The sequence below is a fragment of the Trichoderma gamsii genome (genome assembly GCF_001481775.2).
Source record: "Trichoderma gamsii strain T6085 chromosome Unknown Scaffold_9.2, whole genome shotgun sequence".
Classification (NCBI taxonomy): Eukaryota; Fungi; Ascomycota; class Sordariomycetes; order Hypocreales; family Hypocreaceae; genus Trichoderma; species Trichoderma gamsii.
This window is the reverse complement of record NW_020171346.1, coordinates 313,745-329,485: the sequence shown is the minus strand read 5'-3', so window position 1 is coordinate 329,485 and position 15,741 is coordinate 313,745. Positions and strand designations below refer to the sequence as shown.

Below are 15,741 nucleotides of genomic sequence, written 5' to 3'. Positions count from 1 at the left end.
CTACCGGCCTCTGACAATACTGGAATTGGCCTCTCTGGTGGAACTCAATCCAAGAAAAGTCGGAGAGAATAATGCACTATGCGATATTTCCGAACAGATACCGGGGCTTTGTGGCTCGTTTCTTGTTCTGCAGGACCAAACTGTTTACTTTGTCCACCAATCCGCCAAAGACTATCTAGTTAATAAGGCACCCGATGAACTTTTCCTTCCAAGAAAAACACATAATAAAATTCTCTCTGCGTCTCTCTCAAACATGATGATGAATCTGAAGAAAGATATTTACGGTTTGGAAGAGCCAGGGTATTCCATACACAATATTCCCGCTATGGATCCCGATCCACTAGCTGCTGTGCGGTATTCATGCGTCTACTGGATTGACCACTTTCTCGATTCGCTCCCACAAGAAGACATTGGAATGAAAGCTCTTGAAGATTTCCTTCGGTCGAAGTATTTATATTGGTTAGAGGCACTTGCTCTCCTGCGCAACATTCCGAAGGGAGCCGTCGATCTACAGGAGCTAGAGAGGCAGGTTGTGAGTAAAATCAATTTTATCAATCTTAATCACTCTTGTTGACCTGATACAATAGAGGAAGACACAACTAGCAACCCCTATCAAAGACCTCGTCAGAGATGCCTGTCGATTTGTCCAGGAGTTTGCGGACGCCATACATGACGCGCCTCTGCAAACTTACGTTTCGGCCCTACTCTTCAGTCCGGATAATAGCTTGATTCGTCAGCTTTTCAAGAAAGACATGCCAAAGTGGGTTATAATCGGACCACAACTGGAAGCAAATTGGCGTCCGCGGATGCTGGAAGGACATGAACGGGCGGTCTCATCAATTGCCATTTCATGCAGAGGCGACCGAATAGCGTCTACATCATGGGACCAATCAATCAAAATCTGGGACACTGGCTCAGGGATATTGATGCGCACAATTGACGATTTTGACTCGCACAAAGGAGCTGTATTTTCGCCTTTAGATAATGACAAGCTCGCAGCTTATCATGACGGCGGCATAACAATATGGGACGTTTCAAAAGGGAATCGCAAAAAGCTCCCAGCACAAGACCAAGAAAATCGGATTACTTCAATATCACTCTCTCCTAGAAGACAAAATGTCCTTGCATCGCTTTCGTCTCGTTTTATTGAGCTCTGGAACACTGATACATGCGAACTTATTTGGAGGCGGCCAAGTTCTGCACATCACCTCGCCTTTTCAATGAATGACGATTTATTAGCATGTTATACCAGTGACTCTGTCGAGACTTTAGATGTGCTGACTGGGACATTCATCCACTATAGAGATTTGAAGCATATAGATGGCACTTGCTTTTCGTCCAAGGGCCGTCTCTTGGTTATTCTCCAAAATCGTGAGCGTATCCTCTTTTGGGACTCAATGATGGACAGGATGATAATGAAACTTGAGCATGATAAGCAACATGATGCGATTTATATTAGAAGTCTTTGCTTCTCAGCTGACAACAGTCTACTCGCGGCAAGTTTTCGTGAGTCGAGCACCTGGATTTGGGAGACTGCTTCAGGGAACTTAATACAGAAGATTGCTATCTCTTGTGTTTCAATGGCTTTCTCGGCAGACAAACAACAGTTATTCGCCTGCTCGGGCTCAGATCAAATCTTTGTGTTGAGCGTTACCGAGGAAGACTGCATACTTCCTACAAACCTTAAAGAGACCAATACATACGGGCGTGTGAATTTCTCTCCTGATGCCACAAAACTACTCATTAGAAACTATTTAAATGACATTATGCTGTGGGATTCTATTTCCCAGACATCTACAGCTATACCGTCGAGATATTACTCTATTCTTTCTCCGGACTCTACACGGCTGGCTTGCGCTCGGGAATCGAGCCTACAGATATGGAGCATAGATTCATGTCCTCCAAAATTGCTTTTTCAGAACCATTTTCCCAGATTCTTTGCTGAGAGCATGTCAGTTTTGTCTCAAGATTGGAAGCAAATGGCTATCGCGTCCAGTAATGGCACAATCAATATATGGGACACCTCTTCAGGAAAGCGACTGTGGAAGCTAAAAGAAGCTGCTGCTTTTGATGTGGTGCTAATTTTCTCATCGGATGGCAAACGTTTGGCAGTTATTCACTTTGAGCCTTGGGAACTTGGTATATGGGATCTTACGTCTGGCACGCGCACAGCAACCACAATTCAGCAAGTTACGTCGCCAGAATCCTTTCATTCTTTTGCAGCGCGGGATAACTGGATTTATCACCTAGAGAGCTTACCTAGCTCTAAGAAAACTCTTATGGGCATCTTCGACTCGGCTTGGGTCGTTCGAAATCTAGGTCTTCCGGCGAACACAAGCAATTACGGCTTTGCGAGAGGGGACACTTGGATGACTAATAGCAAGAAAAGAGTTCTATGGCTTCCGCCAAGGTACAGACCAGTCAGTCGGAGGAACTGGGACGCTAATGATAGATTTATTGGCATTCATACTCTTCAAATTTTAGTTTTTGAATTTTGCTGCAACATGTGTTCGGCCAAACTTAGCAATGGCTCAAAAGAAGCAACGTTGTGCAAGCAAAACTTTACTGGCCGATATAAAAAAGAATCAAAAAAAATGTCTGCTGGCAAATTTAAAGCTATACTAGGGCTATTCAAGGGCAGTGATAAAAGACTGATAGAGCGGCCAGAGAGCTACTGAGAGTGGGAAACTCCTTGGCGCTTCACCACATCGAAATATATGAAAATCGGCATCTATAGCGTACAATATATCAACAAGTGCGTTGATTGCTTCTCATTCTGCAATGATACCCTATAAGAGTTAGAGCTACGCAAATCCTTCTGGCGATTATGCCGTCTCCTCTAGAGACTAGATGAATAAACGGTGTTACCCCGCTCCTCATGTGCTCGAAGGAGTCGTTTCCTTGTTACAGCGCTGAATGCGTGCAAGTACCCATGAAGGTATAAATACCTACGTGTACCCAGCTGATATCCCAATCTGTCATGCGTTCACACATGTCGGCCCTTTCAGATATTTCTGCCTGGTCTCATATTGTTCTTTATGGCATGATATCTGTCTAAGATCGCGAAAAATGCGTCGTCCAGTGAAGAAGGACACTTCTCAATTGTTCGAGAATAGCCGCTGGCCGCGTCGACTGCTTCATGTTCCCTCCATGACATCGTACCCCTGGCAGCCCGGCAACAACTATGGCACCCACAAAGAGCCAAAATACAACGCCATTTCGTATACTTGGGGCCGGTTTTACGTCAGAAACACCGAACCAGAATATGCCTCGACGCCATACCTGCAAGTCAAGGGCGTACCTTGGAACATTCCGCGTATGAGGCCCTCACAATTTACGGCGGACGAATTTCATCAGCTTGTTATCAATGCTGCCAATCCTCCAGCTGAAGACGGCTTTGAACCGGTTGTGTTTGTGTGGCTGGATGTTGCATGTATAGACCAGACAAAGCCCCACACAGAGGATTATTACAAGGAAGTGGGCAGGCAAGCCAGAATCTTTGAGGGCGCAAGCGAAGTCATCGTATGGTTGACAACTTTTCGCCGCGCAGAGATCAAAGAATGGTGGAGTGGTTTAAGGAATATTGAGAGACCCGTGATTGGCGTTGAGGTGGGAGCTCACCAAAGTCCCGACTTGGATGCCTGGACAGAACACGTTCAAACGCATCTCCGAAGACTAAGAGCTGATCCGTGGTTTTCATCTCTTTGGACGCTGCAGGAGGCATTTCTAAGCCCACGAGCGATTCTCATGTATAGAGATGGAACTCATCGAGACCTATTTGCTTTCCAGAGCGCTACGCATGTTCAATCGGGAACGCTCAAGGATTTTATTTACCGCTGGCATGCTATCCTTTTAAAACTGAGGAATATTCGGATTGGTCATACTTATCAAGGCGTAAAAGTTGACATGGAGAAAGTAAACGCCCTAGAAGCCGACATCAATAACCTGGGCTTATTGGAAGCGATGAGGCTAGACGCGCAGATATTTAAAGCCCTCGAGCTCCCTACCGCTTCAAAATCTCGCGCATTGCGAATGGGGAACCCCTTGGCACTTCTCAAAGCATCGCATCAGAGGCAGTGCTACGAAATAACAGATCGCGTCCGAGGCATCATGCAGGTTTTTGACATGCAGCTAGGCGAATCGTCGCCGAACGCCATCCCTGGAAAGAAATACAGCTTATCAGAACTTGAAGATCAGCTCGGCGCCCAATTGCTACGGAGATATCCGATATCCAGCCAGCTCATGGTGCAAAGCCGGTCATGTCAGCCTCGAAAGGCCTGGCGAGTAAGTCCAGAGATGAGCCTGACGGATGAAGCTCATCTGTTTTGGCGCCAGAAGATGGACTCGGACACGTCCATGGATGCGGAAAAGAAGATGATTACCAGATCCGGCGGCGCTCGTCTCTATGCCACAACATTCGAAGACACTGTCATGGTTCGATTTGACGGCAAATACACAACGCTAGAGACTTTCTATCTAGTTACACAGAACGTTGTTGGTACTACTAGGACGGCTTTGAGACTTAACCAAGGACTCCACGAAGAGTTCCGAAGCGCCATGACGAAGCCATTTGATCAGATCACAATAGCAGACGAATTCCAATGGCTGCATAGAAGCCGAAAGGGTCGTAATATTGGCATCTTATTCCTGGCGCGCATTCAGCCACCTTCAAAGAGCTCTCGAGCCAAGGGCCAGATTTGGTGCGATTGGGGCATTGGTCTTGTGCTCTGCCAAGAAAAAGGCAGGAATGATGTTTATGAGAGACTCGGAGTGATCAAGTGGGACGTCTGGGAGATTAAAGACTTGATCAAGGCGCGCAAAATGAAGCTCCAAGCTACGCGTAAGGTCTCCGATCCTTTGTCCTATCTGCAAACATGCGATGGGCCAGGCTGGACAAAGATTAATGGGCACTTTGGATGATGGCTGTTTGACTGCTTCATATGGAAAAGAATTATAGTAAAATACGGCCTTGGTCGATATGACCTATAATATTATGTCCTGGGTATCTAAAATGACTGCCAAAGCTTTCTCCAAAGCGGCACCTTTTGCGTCTGCTCCGCATACGCCTCTCCAACAAAGCCACTCTTATCTAGATCGGTTCTCCGCCCGCTGTCTAAATCAATATCCCAGCTTCTCTTGAATCTATCTTGTCCTCTCCAGTAAAGTTTGCAAACAACGTAAATGACGCCAAAGAGCGGCAAAAGGATATACGCATCAACAAATTTGCCAGCAGTAAACGGTGATAATGTCGTCCAGCCCTGAACAAGAGCAAGGAAAATATTCGCAAACAAGCCGAAATAGGGGCTATAAGGGTAAAACATGCTCTTGAACGGCAAATCGCTTACTCGGCGTTGCTGCACAGTCCACGCACGACGGAAGCGCAAGTGGATGAAGCTGATGCTTCCCCAGACGAGGAATGTGCTGACACCGGCGAGGTTGATGATGTAGCTGTATGCCTCTGATGCTCCGGTCGAGACGTTCATCATGGAGATGGCACCGACGGCGTTTGTGAGAAGGATTGACCAGACTGGGACGCCGCGCTTATTGACCCAGCCGAGGATCTTGGGGGCCTTTCCGGATTGCGCCATGTACAGGACGGTACGAGAGCCGATGTAGATGGATGAATTGACGGCTGACAGACATGTTATGAGGATGAAGGCGTTAATGAGATGAACACCTAGAGACAACACCCGGTTAGTAATGTCTATAAAAGACACAGAGTCTAAAACGTACCTCCATTCCAACCGGCATTTTGTATAGCAATCGTCATGGGGCTCTGCAGCGCCTTGGCACCTCCGTTGATAAGCTCATCAGAATCAGCCGGGCAAGTGAGGCCAAAAAAGAAGGCCGATCCCATGTAGACGAAGATGATGCGGAAGAAGACTTGACGTATAGCTCGCGGCACAGCAGTGCCCGGATTTCTCGTCTCGGTAGCAGCCACAGCCACAGACTCGACTCCAGCGTAGAAAGTAGAGCAAAAGACAAAGACAGTCGCAACTCCTCGGAAACCATGGCCGTTGAAGGCTCCCGGGTTATGCCAGTATCTGAATCCAACAGGGCCGTCTTGGCCAATCAATCCTCCGGATGCGTATACGATGGAAAAGATAAAGTAGGCCGTTAAGCCGAGAATCTTGATGAGGGCCAGGATATACTCTGCCTCGCCAAAAGCAGTGATGCCGCCGATGATTTGAAAAGCCAGGAATATGCTCCATAGAATGAGGAACCAGCCCCAGAGAGGGACCTGCGGTGCCCAGAAGTGGAGGATGCTGCAGATGACATTGTACTCGCTGGCCAAAACAGTGGCCCAGATGATGAAATAGTTCCAGCCAACCGCCACGGAGAAGGACTTGTCCACCATGCGTTCAGCTAAAGAGACAAAGGCGCCGCCGCCGGGGTACAAAGTGGTGATTTCACCCAGAGACTGCATAATGGAGAAGGCAATAATACCTAAGACGCAAACATTAGATTTGGTCAATTACTTCTCCAAAGTCTGTGAAACATACCAATAACACCAAATCCGATGATTAATGACGCCGGGCCACCGCTGTTCAAGGCACCTCCCGCGCCAACCAGCAAACCAGGCCCGATAATGCCAGCGAGCGCCATCATGGACAAGTGACGATCTTTCAAGCCGCGCTTGACGCCTGAATCCGGATCGATTAAACCATCGTTGCCTGTGTCGAGGTTGTGTGCTCTATATTGCTGGTTGTAATCGGGAGCCTCTTCGGCTGAGACATCGTCGAGGCGCGGCTCGTCGGCGAATTTGCCGCCAGATTTGCTTGAGCGGAACATGGCGAACGATGTCGCAAATGCTTGTTTCACTTCTCTCGCTTACTCTCTGGGGTATCTCGAATTGTAAGAGGAAAACAAATTAATATATAGAAAAAGAGAGAAGAGGACGTTAAGAGAAACCAAGCAAGTAGCCTAGGTCGCAAAAAAAAGACAAGCCAATCAAACCAACAGCGCAAAAGCAGAATTGCGATCCGGCCACGGCGATGATGCAAGAATGAAGAAGTGATGTAAGACGGTTGGTCCAATTCTCAACATGTACAATCCCTTTTCTTCAAGTCTAGGTTCCTGTGGTTTGCGCTGGACTAACGCACCTTGGGCACAGCGCGAACCGCAATCTTTTCTTGAGATGGAGTTCTCATGTCGCTCCCGCTCCTCTGACTCGCTCCTCTGCATTTGTACTTGTGTAGCATTTGCCATCCCAGCTGATTTGGGATTTTGGCATCCTTGCAGGCGCTGCAATCACGTCACTTCACGTTTTTTGCGCCTCCACATATTTGTGGATGGGGGAGAGTTCGCGGTGAGATATACAGGGCTGGCTGAAGATCAATGCTACCATATGACCTGATTTATGTCGATACACGTAAATGTATGGCGTGCATATGGATCTCCATTTTATTCTTAAATCTTATTTTTCTTCATCTGTTTCATGAGTTAACATCCTGTTGCTGAGCACTGCATTGCGTTTTCATGGCATTCGTTGATCATCCTGGTCTCTGATATTGAGCTAAGAATGGCGCCGATCACGACATCGCCATGGGGCCACGGGTCTAGAGTGGAGAGCATTTTAGAGACGGAGGCGGCAGCGGTCGCGGCGCACAAGGCTGTCGAATGGCATGAATCGTCAGAAAGTAGGATTCTGGCACTAAAGTAGTGCTCTTGGTGTTATAAGCTGGTCACCTCGTGGTGGACAAGCGGCTGCGAGGCCGAATGAATCATTCTTGACGTTCAATAAATTCAATATATACGCCTACCTATCTAGGTAGTACTGGATAGCAAATTGGACATTGCATCGCCTTAAGACATTGATATTTTCCCCTTCTATGCCTATTCTGCCTTCAGCGCCAAGTTTATCCTCGACGATTGTTTCTTGTTCATCAATCAATCGTATCAATCGACTGTTTCCTTTTCCAACAGGGTATCCTTCAATCTTACAAAATACAGTACATAATTGGTACACAGATGGTCTCTCGCCATCAGCCTCTTAAACTGGCGTCTTGGTTGCACCGTCGACGCCAGAGTTTTCCGCCTCAAAATTCCTTGGGATAAGACCCTCGGCCATATCAATAGCACCGTGCATATCGCTCTTATTGAACAGAAATAGGCCCTGGATAGCGGCGGCGCTCGTATGGCGGTTGGAAGCCTGGCCGTCCTTGTATTTCCCAAACAAACCCAGCTCCTCGAGGCGTTCCAAGAATCGTGCCCGGCCAGCGTGATCCTGATCGACATCGCCATAGAATCGATCCCACATCTGCGCAGCCTGGAACGGGGTTGCCTCGCCAATCTTCAGCATCATGTCCACTCGGCCTGGTCTGATCAGTGCAGGGTCTAGACGCTCAATGTGATTGGTGGTGAGGAATGCGATGCGTTCTTCTCCGGCAGCCACTCCGTCCAACGCATTCAGGAGACCAGAAAAGGTAACATTGGCGCCGCTGTATCCGTCGGTGTCTCGTTGGCGGCGGTTGACAAAAGCGGCATCGGCATCTTCCAACAGGAGTAGACTTCTTTTCGGCAGCTTGGTTAAAAGGTATGCCAGTTTATCATCGGTCATGCCCATTTCACTGAGGTTGATCATGGCAACGCCAAAGTCGAGTTCGCCCGCCAGCGCTTGGATGAAAGAACTCTTGCCGCTGCCTGGAGGCCCAAACAGGAGATAGCCTCTCCGATATGGAATACCCCGATCGACATACCATTGTTGCCTTGATAAAAAGTCCTTGACATCGGCCACGATGCTCTCTTTGATGCCCTCGTCCAGTATGACTGATCCAAGCGGCCTCTTCTTCCGAGGATCGCCGAGGGGAGTCCATTCAAGTCCACGTGCAGAGTATACCACAGTTTTGCCTTCGTTCGCCTTTGCGGCTAGCTGATGCGCCTCTCTGAAGAGATCTTCAAAAACATAACGGTGCGCCCAGAGAGTGGTTAGCTGGACAATCTCATGCGGCTCTCCCGTATTCATATTCGCAGTGTTGTGCTTCTCTCTGTTGACAGAGATAAAGGCCTTGCCAAACTTGACGATATGCCGTCCATATCCAGGCTGAAGAAAGAAGTGAGCGTTGACTGGCCCGGTTGCTCCCGGCCCTCTTGCTCCCGTCGCCGTGGCCACTGATAGATTATGGATGCGTGTGAGCCGAGATGCAATGAAGCCTGGCGTCTCTCGCGGCTGTGAGAGCCATGCTAGAATCCAGGGATATGCCGGATCCTGTTTGCTGATCTCAACGTTGACCAAAAGGCGACGGCGGGCAGCGCCAAGCAGCGCAATTGATCCCTTGCGAGCAAATGCTGCGGCAGCGCCTAAGGAGGCGAGGCCAATGCCTCCAGCAAACAGCGGATTGTCAAACAGCGCATTGAAGTTCAGCACCGACGCGGCAGATGATGGTGATTCAGACATGCCGGAACCTGAAGAAGCTGTAGCATGCTCAATCCCAATGGGCAGAAAAGATGTTATATCATGGCTGACTAAGCAACCCTGCGTAAAGGACTCGTCGTGCGCGTAAACGTCGGAAGAAAAAAAATATCAGATTATTGAATGCTGCAAAAAAAAGGTTACTTTGGACCTAAATTCCAAACTTTGCTCACGGCAGGGCTTGAACCTGCGGCCTCCGCATTACCAAGATTTCAATCAAGTTGAAGTATTAGTACGAAGCTCTAACCAACTGAGCTACGCGAGCTGACTAATCAACGTCCAAGCGTCCTAGGGGCACTTGGTATGAGCCGATGTTGACGGGGCAAGCCTAAATGAATTACATATAACTAACTTGACGCAGAGTCCTCGCACGTAGTACTTCCTAACTGCCAGCTACCTATATTTCTACCTTGTTAAAGTAGCCCATGAATTAGGGTCCACGTCGTTAAGGAAATAAACAAAGCATCTACCTATAATGATATCTAGATATGGCAGACTGCGCTCATGAAACAAGATCATGCGCGAGCCCTCTAATTGGCATATGAGGTGTGGTGTTCACTCTATACGCTCTGCACAACCTACGCCACCCTCAATATCCGGAACGTTGCCGATGCGCCGCAAGATAGATGAACTGTTAGGGTGGCGCAGCATGGCAGACTACTATTTCAATAGGTTCCGGAGAAATCTAATTTAGTTGTTCCACTATTGGGGATTCAACCCACTTGGTGTACGAAGTGTTCCCGCGGGAAACTACTCCCGTGGGATATTCAATCCAAACTTGGGGTATGCCTCAGACTTCTAACTGTTATAGTTCTACCCCGGATTTTCTCCGCATTCTCTTATTTGTTATATCAGGGCTATGGATCTTATGTTTAAATTTACGTTAAGCACATTGGCTATTATCGCTACTGGCAAATACAACGCCTGCTGAGATTCATCTTCATCTCAACTTTGCAACCACCTCGGCCGTCCAGTATGGGTAGACGTGCGGCAAACATAGACCTGGGTATCCCAGCACCGAAGGAGGTGTATGGTTACAAAGTCTATCTAATCGCGCTTATCAGCAGCATGGGAGCGTTCTTGTTTGGATATGATTTGGGCTTTATTGGCACTGCCATTTCACTCCCCTCGTTTCAAAAGTAAGTCACCAGCACTTGTGCAACTCCTGCCAAGTAAATCACTGACCGAATTCTGTTAACATGTATCCAGGGACTTCCACCTTACCGACAAAAGCCAGTCGGAAAAAGATGCCTTCTCGGCAAATGTAGTCTCGCTTCTCCAAGCCGGCTGCATCGTTGGTGTGCTAGCTGCCGCCCCATTTAGTGATACCTATGGACGACGACCAACTCTGTTTCTGACCGCACTCATCTTTAATTTGGGCTCGGCATTACAAACCGGTGCAAAGGGCTCTTGGGCTTTGATGCTTGCTGGTCGAGCGATAGGAGGTATTGGTGTCGGAGCTGCGAGCATGATAGTGCCTGTCTATGTCGCGGAAGCATCACCGCCACTCATTCGCGGCCGTCTGGTCGGCATCTACGAGGTCTTCGTATCAGCTGGTACCATGCTGGGTTTTTGGATCAACTACGGCCTTGCGAAACATGTGACGCCATCATCGAAGCAGTGGATCATCAGCTTCGCTGTGCAACTCATTCCGGGATCACTATTGTTTATTGGCACATTCTTCATCCCAGAATCACCTAGGTATCTAGCTCAGAGCAAGGGTCGCGATAAGTGCATTGCTTCCCTTCAACGCCTCCGATGTATTCCGTCCGATCACCCATATCTCTTGGAAGAGGTGCATAGCATCTTTCAGCAAATCGAGCATGAAGAGGCCATTGCGGAAGGACACGGCATCAAAACATTTTTCAAGGAGCTCGCCAAGCCGGGAAACATGAAAAGGCTCCTTAGTGGTTGCCTTATGTTCATATTTATGCAAATGGCAGGTTCTAACGCAATCAACTATTATTCCCCAGCCATCTTCAAGAGCATTGGTCTCACGGGACCAAACACGGCGTTCTTTGCCACGGGTATCTACGGTGTTGTCAGGTTTGTAGCCATTATATTCGCCATGATATATGTCGTGGATCGATTTGGAAGAACCCGAACTTTAATGGCAGGAAGTGTCGTGATGGTAAGTAAAACTGCATAGGCTTATGTCATTTATTTGGTCATATTTTTTGTCATAATCAACGCCAAAAACGAAAAAATACTCAAACTAAAAGTCATGCAGGCATTCGCAATGTGGTACATTGGCGCGTACGTCAAACTCGCTTCCCCCGGCTCTGGTGGATCTTCCGGCGTCAGCTCCGCAGGCTACGCCGGTATCGCCATGATCTACATATACGCTATTGGGTGGTGTTTCTCTTGGGCCGGCATCCCATGGATTTACGCCTCGGAAATCTTCCCGTTACGCATCCGCTCCCCTTGCGTATCTATATGTATAGCAGTTCACTGGATTCTCAACTTTGTCATTGCTAGGAGCACGCCATACATGATCACAAACATTGGTTACGGCACGTACTTTCTCTTTGCGGCCTTTATAACCATTTCAGTACCATGGGTCTTCTTTTTCGTTCCGGAAACCAAGGGCCTTAGCTTGGAGGATATGGACGTGTTGTTTGGTATGCCTCAGATTGAGCACTTGTATCACGATAACGGCAATACATTGAAAGAGCCAGAATGCAATGCGACGCACTCAGAGCATTCTAAGGCGTAGTTCGAGGTTTACTCTGATTCTGTAGCCATGTAGTTACAATGCTAAAGTTAATAAGTGTTTTTGGATGGTTAGATTATTTTTTGAGTATTGGATTTTATATACTTTGTTTCATAATAAGAAATTCACAAAAGTTCGGTTTGTATATTCTTCTAAAATGGATACATACATTCATCAATGGAAAGGGGAAAATGTATTTACGCATTTCTTCATTCAATTATCCAACTAAGAGCGTCCTTATCTTTTTGTTTTATACTAAGGTAGGTAGTATACGCAAGTACCTAGGGTGCCCTATAAACTTTCCTATCAACACCAGTCTGGCAAAACCTTTTCTCAATACTGTGCCAAGCATATTGTAATTAGAACTGGCTGGACTTCACAAGCTATAAGGCTTTCTCCCGTAAACAGAAAAGTGAATCTTTAGTCCAACGTCGGAAAGTCTCTACTTATGACCGAACATAGGACAGACCTGTTAATTTATGGCGAGCTTATGACGCAGTACTTGTACACGTATCTTGTAATGATTGCGAGGGGATAATATTAACATGGGAGACTTTTACATTTTGCCCTTTCAACCCATATAAGTATCCACGTCATGCTGGCCAATGATACTATATATAATAAGATACGTTGCCCTCGAAGAGTCTTCGTGCAGTGCGTGAAACAGTACAACTTTGCACCTCCCCATTGCTATCAAGTGTGGTAAAGACTTCTATAACCCCCTTATTATGAGCTATTGCAAACTTCTTTTCCATGACTGAGGTTTTCTGTGCTCCCTTGTGTGGCGTGGTGGAAGAGAGGGAAGCAACTTCATTAAGTGAGGTTTCGGACACCTTGGCTGCGACTGTGCCCTTATAATTTAACGCTGTCGCCAGGCATACAGCCCCAGTGAGTTGAAAACTTGGGTGGGGAAGACCCATGGAGTATGACTGAACCCGAATACTAGCCTGACCCAAACCGTCCTGTGAGATGGGCGGAGGGTAAAGGAGCGCGACTTTTGGCGTCCCTCTCGTCCTGGATGCGACTTCCACATTTGATGCCAGGCCCATAGCAACAGCGCCTTCACAGCGAATAGATTCAATAATAGCATGTACAGCCACGTCAGGCAACGAAGAGTGTGGAATAGGCATTGTTGTGGCGTCGATGAAAACAAATGGGTTGGCTGCATCGATCAAGGTCACCCGCACGTCGAAAGGTGCCGCTCCCATCGTCAAGTTGGGGTCTGATATGATGCGCAAAGTTTGTTGTTGCTGACCTGAAGGGAATAATTTCCCCGTCATGCTTCCAGCTGGATGTAAAAATGCACATCTGACTTCACTGCCTGGGGAGGGAACTCCGGGCATGGCATAATTGCCAATTTCCAAGAAATCACCAGCTTCGTCGAGCTGCATCGTCTCCACGATCATGCTATCGGTGTTTGTATTGTATATCCGGACGTCCATCTAAACAAAGGAATTAGCCAAGAAGAAGCTTTGTCTAGTAAAGGGTGGCTAATGGGGGTGTCACACCGTTCTTTCACCAGGCCTGCGTTTGACAAGACCACTTTGTAAAGCATAAGGTCCTACGCCAGACGATACATTTCCACAAGTTCCTGTCATGTCTATAGAATCCCGTCCCACTGCGACTTGGACGAATGTCCAGTCAATATCAGCATCAGGGCGGTCTGAAACGGCTACCACGGCGACCTTGGAAGTTGTAGACAAGCCACCACCGATTCCATCAATCTGGCGAGAATCATTTCCCCGAGAACCCAGAGCGGAGACTAAATGCCTTCCCCATTCAAGGGGGCTACCCGGCAGGTTCTTTCTGTTGATGAACAAGGCCTTTGAGGTGCCTGCGCGCATCCAAGTACACGGCAGCACGCAGTGTTTGGGTGGCTGAGACGGATGAGTGATGGCCATTGAGGAAGCTTTGGTTCGAATTAGGTTAGGTATGAGAAATTCGTTGGCGTATCCTTCGGTAACATCAATCATCTGAGTTGTTATGTTGTGAATCTCTCTCGCAGCTCGATATGACGACGCTCTCGAGAAATGAGCAGAACATGGGAGAGCAGAAAACATGTCTTGAGGGTAAAAGCCCATTTCGACATGATGAACCACACCACCCACTCAGACTGATAATGAAATATATATTCCCTCCATCCAAATTGTCTTCCCGGGAGAAAAAGAGAGACGCACAGGGGGTACACGGAGAATGCAACCGAAGCATGGCGGCTGAAGAGAGCTACGGATCGTCATATCTAGCATTCCCGTGGGAAGGCCATGGATTGCGCTTCCCGTGAGTTCATGATTGCTAGAAGAATGACCCACCATTTGCGAAAATGGTGCCGTTGAAGCCGAAAAGTGGATCATTGATGGACACAAGCCCATCAAGTTGTGCTTCCCGTTCTCGTTCCCGTTCCCGTTCCCGTACACCCGTTGACCATTGCGACTCAACGCCATAGACGTCTTCGCCAAGGCGGGAAATGCCAGAAACAGGAGCGACATCGGCCGCGTAGCCGCGATGCTCGTGGTTATTAGTCAATGCCATCCTGCAGTGATCGCATCTCGATCTCTCAGTTCTGTAAGCCATTGCCGGTTTTGGGACAGACGATTCCCCATCCTCCAAGAAGCTCTGGATTATCCCATCAATATCCAACCACTCTGAGTTGGAATGTTGTATCACCTCATTTACATTGACTGATGTAATATTGGAAGAATCTGATTGCACCAGGCTTGTTAATGTACTAGGATGAGATGGAATGACCTCAGACGTCAGTTGACAAGCAGATGGAGACGCATTTCCACCCAACTGCAGTCGCTGCTCTTGCGTAGCCATTGGAGACGGATGGGCCATTGCAGGGTCCACAACCACGCCGAGCCTTTTTATCAGAGTCTCGATAACAATGGCAGCCTTCTGAACGGCGTAGTTGGTTTCCTGGTTTTCTTTGAATACAGCCAGGCAGGTAGCCAAATCGGCAAAGATCTTGGACTCGCTCCGCCGTTTGGCGGCAATTCGCACGAGTATCGTAGCTGCTACATATGTGGCGTACGATATCAAGTAAGGTGCGTGCCGTATAGAGAATGCTCGATCATAGGCCAGGAGAATGTCGGCGATATTGGAAGCGGCAGTCGCGCATTTCATGAAGGAATCTACCAAGATTGATCGTGACGTGTTGTACAAATGACCGTCGGCAACAAATGGACGATGCAGAAGAATAATGAGTACATTATGCATAGCACTTTGATATCAAGTTAGTACTCTGAAGACTGGAGATGAGCGTCTGGTTGGAAGGCTATATACTCACTGCAGACTAAAGACATGCGGTGGGGGAAAGGCTGCTGCACCTTCTGGGTCGAACAGGTTCAATTGCACGTGGTTAGGAAGTCCAGCCTTCCAATCATCCAACTTGACTTGCAATCTATCCAACATGTTGGTCAAATCGGTTGATGATTGGTCAACACAGCGTTCAGTATAAATGCAGCTTAGAATGTCGCTCATGACCAGTGAAAGTCTGCAGAGCGCGGAAAAGGTCGACACACTATACGCCGGCGACCCGGAATATTTAGGCGTGAGAGTCGAGTAGGCAAACGGCTGCCAGTCTTGCAGCTCTTCGTGCGTATCTAGAAATTTGATT

At 47.8% G+C, this 15,741-nt stretch overlaps 6 protein-coding genes across 6 annotated transcripts; 3 read left to right on the top strand and 3 right to left on the bottom strand.

Annotated features, from left to right (window-relative positions):
* Nucleotides 1–325: 325 nt before the first annotated feature.
* Nucleotides 326–2,678, top strand: TGAM01_v203389 (hypothetical protein; the record flags this gene model as incomplete). Its single annotated transcript, XM_024549196.1, has 2 exons — nucleotides 326–532; nucleotides 588–2,678. 2 exons carry the CDS (start codon nucleotides 326–328, stop codon nucleotides 2,676–2,678), a joined length of 2,298 nt encoding a protein of 765 aa, XP_024406034.1.
* A 391-nt stretch (nucleotides 2,679–3,069) lies between these two features.
* TGAM01_v203388 (hypothetical protein) lies at nucleotides 3,070–4,920 on the top strand (the record flags this gene model as incomplete). The annotated part of the gene is made up of 1 exon (XM_018801287.1): nucleotides 3,070–4,920. The coding sequence occupies one exon, from the start codon at nucleotides 3,070–3,072 to the stop codon at nucleotides 4,918–4,920; it is 1,851 nt and encodes a 616-aa protein (XP_018665558.1).
* Nucleotides 4,921–5,006: 86 nt separating this feature from the next.
* On the bottom strand, nucleotides 5,007–6,792 carry TGAM01_v203387 (general amino acid permease AGP3; the record flags this gene model as incomplete). The annotated part of the gene is made up of 3 exons (XM_018801288.1): nucleotides 5,007–5,677; nucleotides 5,734–6,447; nucleotides 6,504–6,792. 3 exons carry the CDS (start codon nucleotides 6,790–6,792, stop codon nucleotides 5,007–5,009), a joined length of 1,674 nt encoding a protein of 557 aa, XP_018665559.1.
* Nucleotides 6,793–7,993: 1,201 nt separating this feature from the next.
* TGAM01_v203386 (mitochondrial chaperone BCS1) lies at nucleotides 7,994–9,397 on the bottom strand (the record flags this gene model as incomplete). The annotated part of the gene is made up of 1 exon (XM_018801289.1): nucleotides 7,994–9,397. One exon carries the CDS (start codon nucleotides 9,395–9,397, stop codon nucleotides 7,994–7,996), a length of 1,404 nt encoding a protein of 467 aa, XP_018665560.1.
* Nucleotides 9,398–10,387: 990 nt separating this feature from the next.
* Nucleotides 10,388–12,128, top strand: TGAM01_v203385 (hypothetical protein; the record flags this gene model as incomplete). Its single annotated transcript, XM_018801290.1, has 3 exons — nucleotides 10,388–10,551; nucleotides 10,622–11,543; nucleotides 11,643–12,128. 3 exons carry the CDS (start codon nucleotides 10,388–10,390, stop codon nucleotides 12,126–12,128), a joined length of 1,572 nt encoding a protein of 523 aa, XP_018665561.1.
* A 608-nt stretch (nucleotides 12,129–12,736) lies between these two features.
* On the bottom strand, nucleotides 12,737–14,206 carry TGAM01_v203384 (hypothetical protein; the record flags this gene model as incomplete). Its single annotated transcript, XM_018801291.2, has 2 exons — nucleotides 12,737–13,567; nucleotides 13,634–14,206. 2 exons carry the CDS (start codon nucleotides 14,204–14,206, stop codon nucleotides 12,737–12,739), a joined length of 1,404 nt encoding a protein of 467 aa, XP_018665562.2.
* Nucleotides 14,207–15,741: the final 1,535 nt, after the last annotated feature.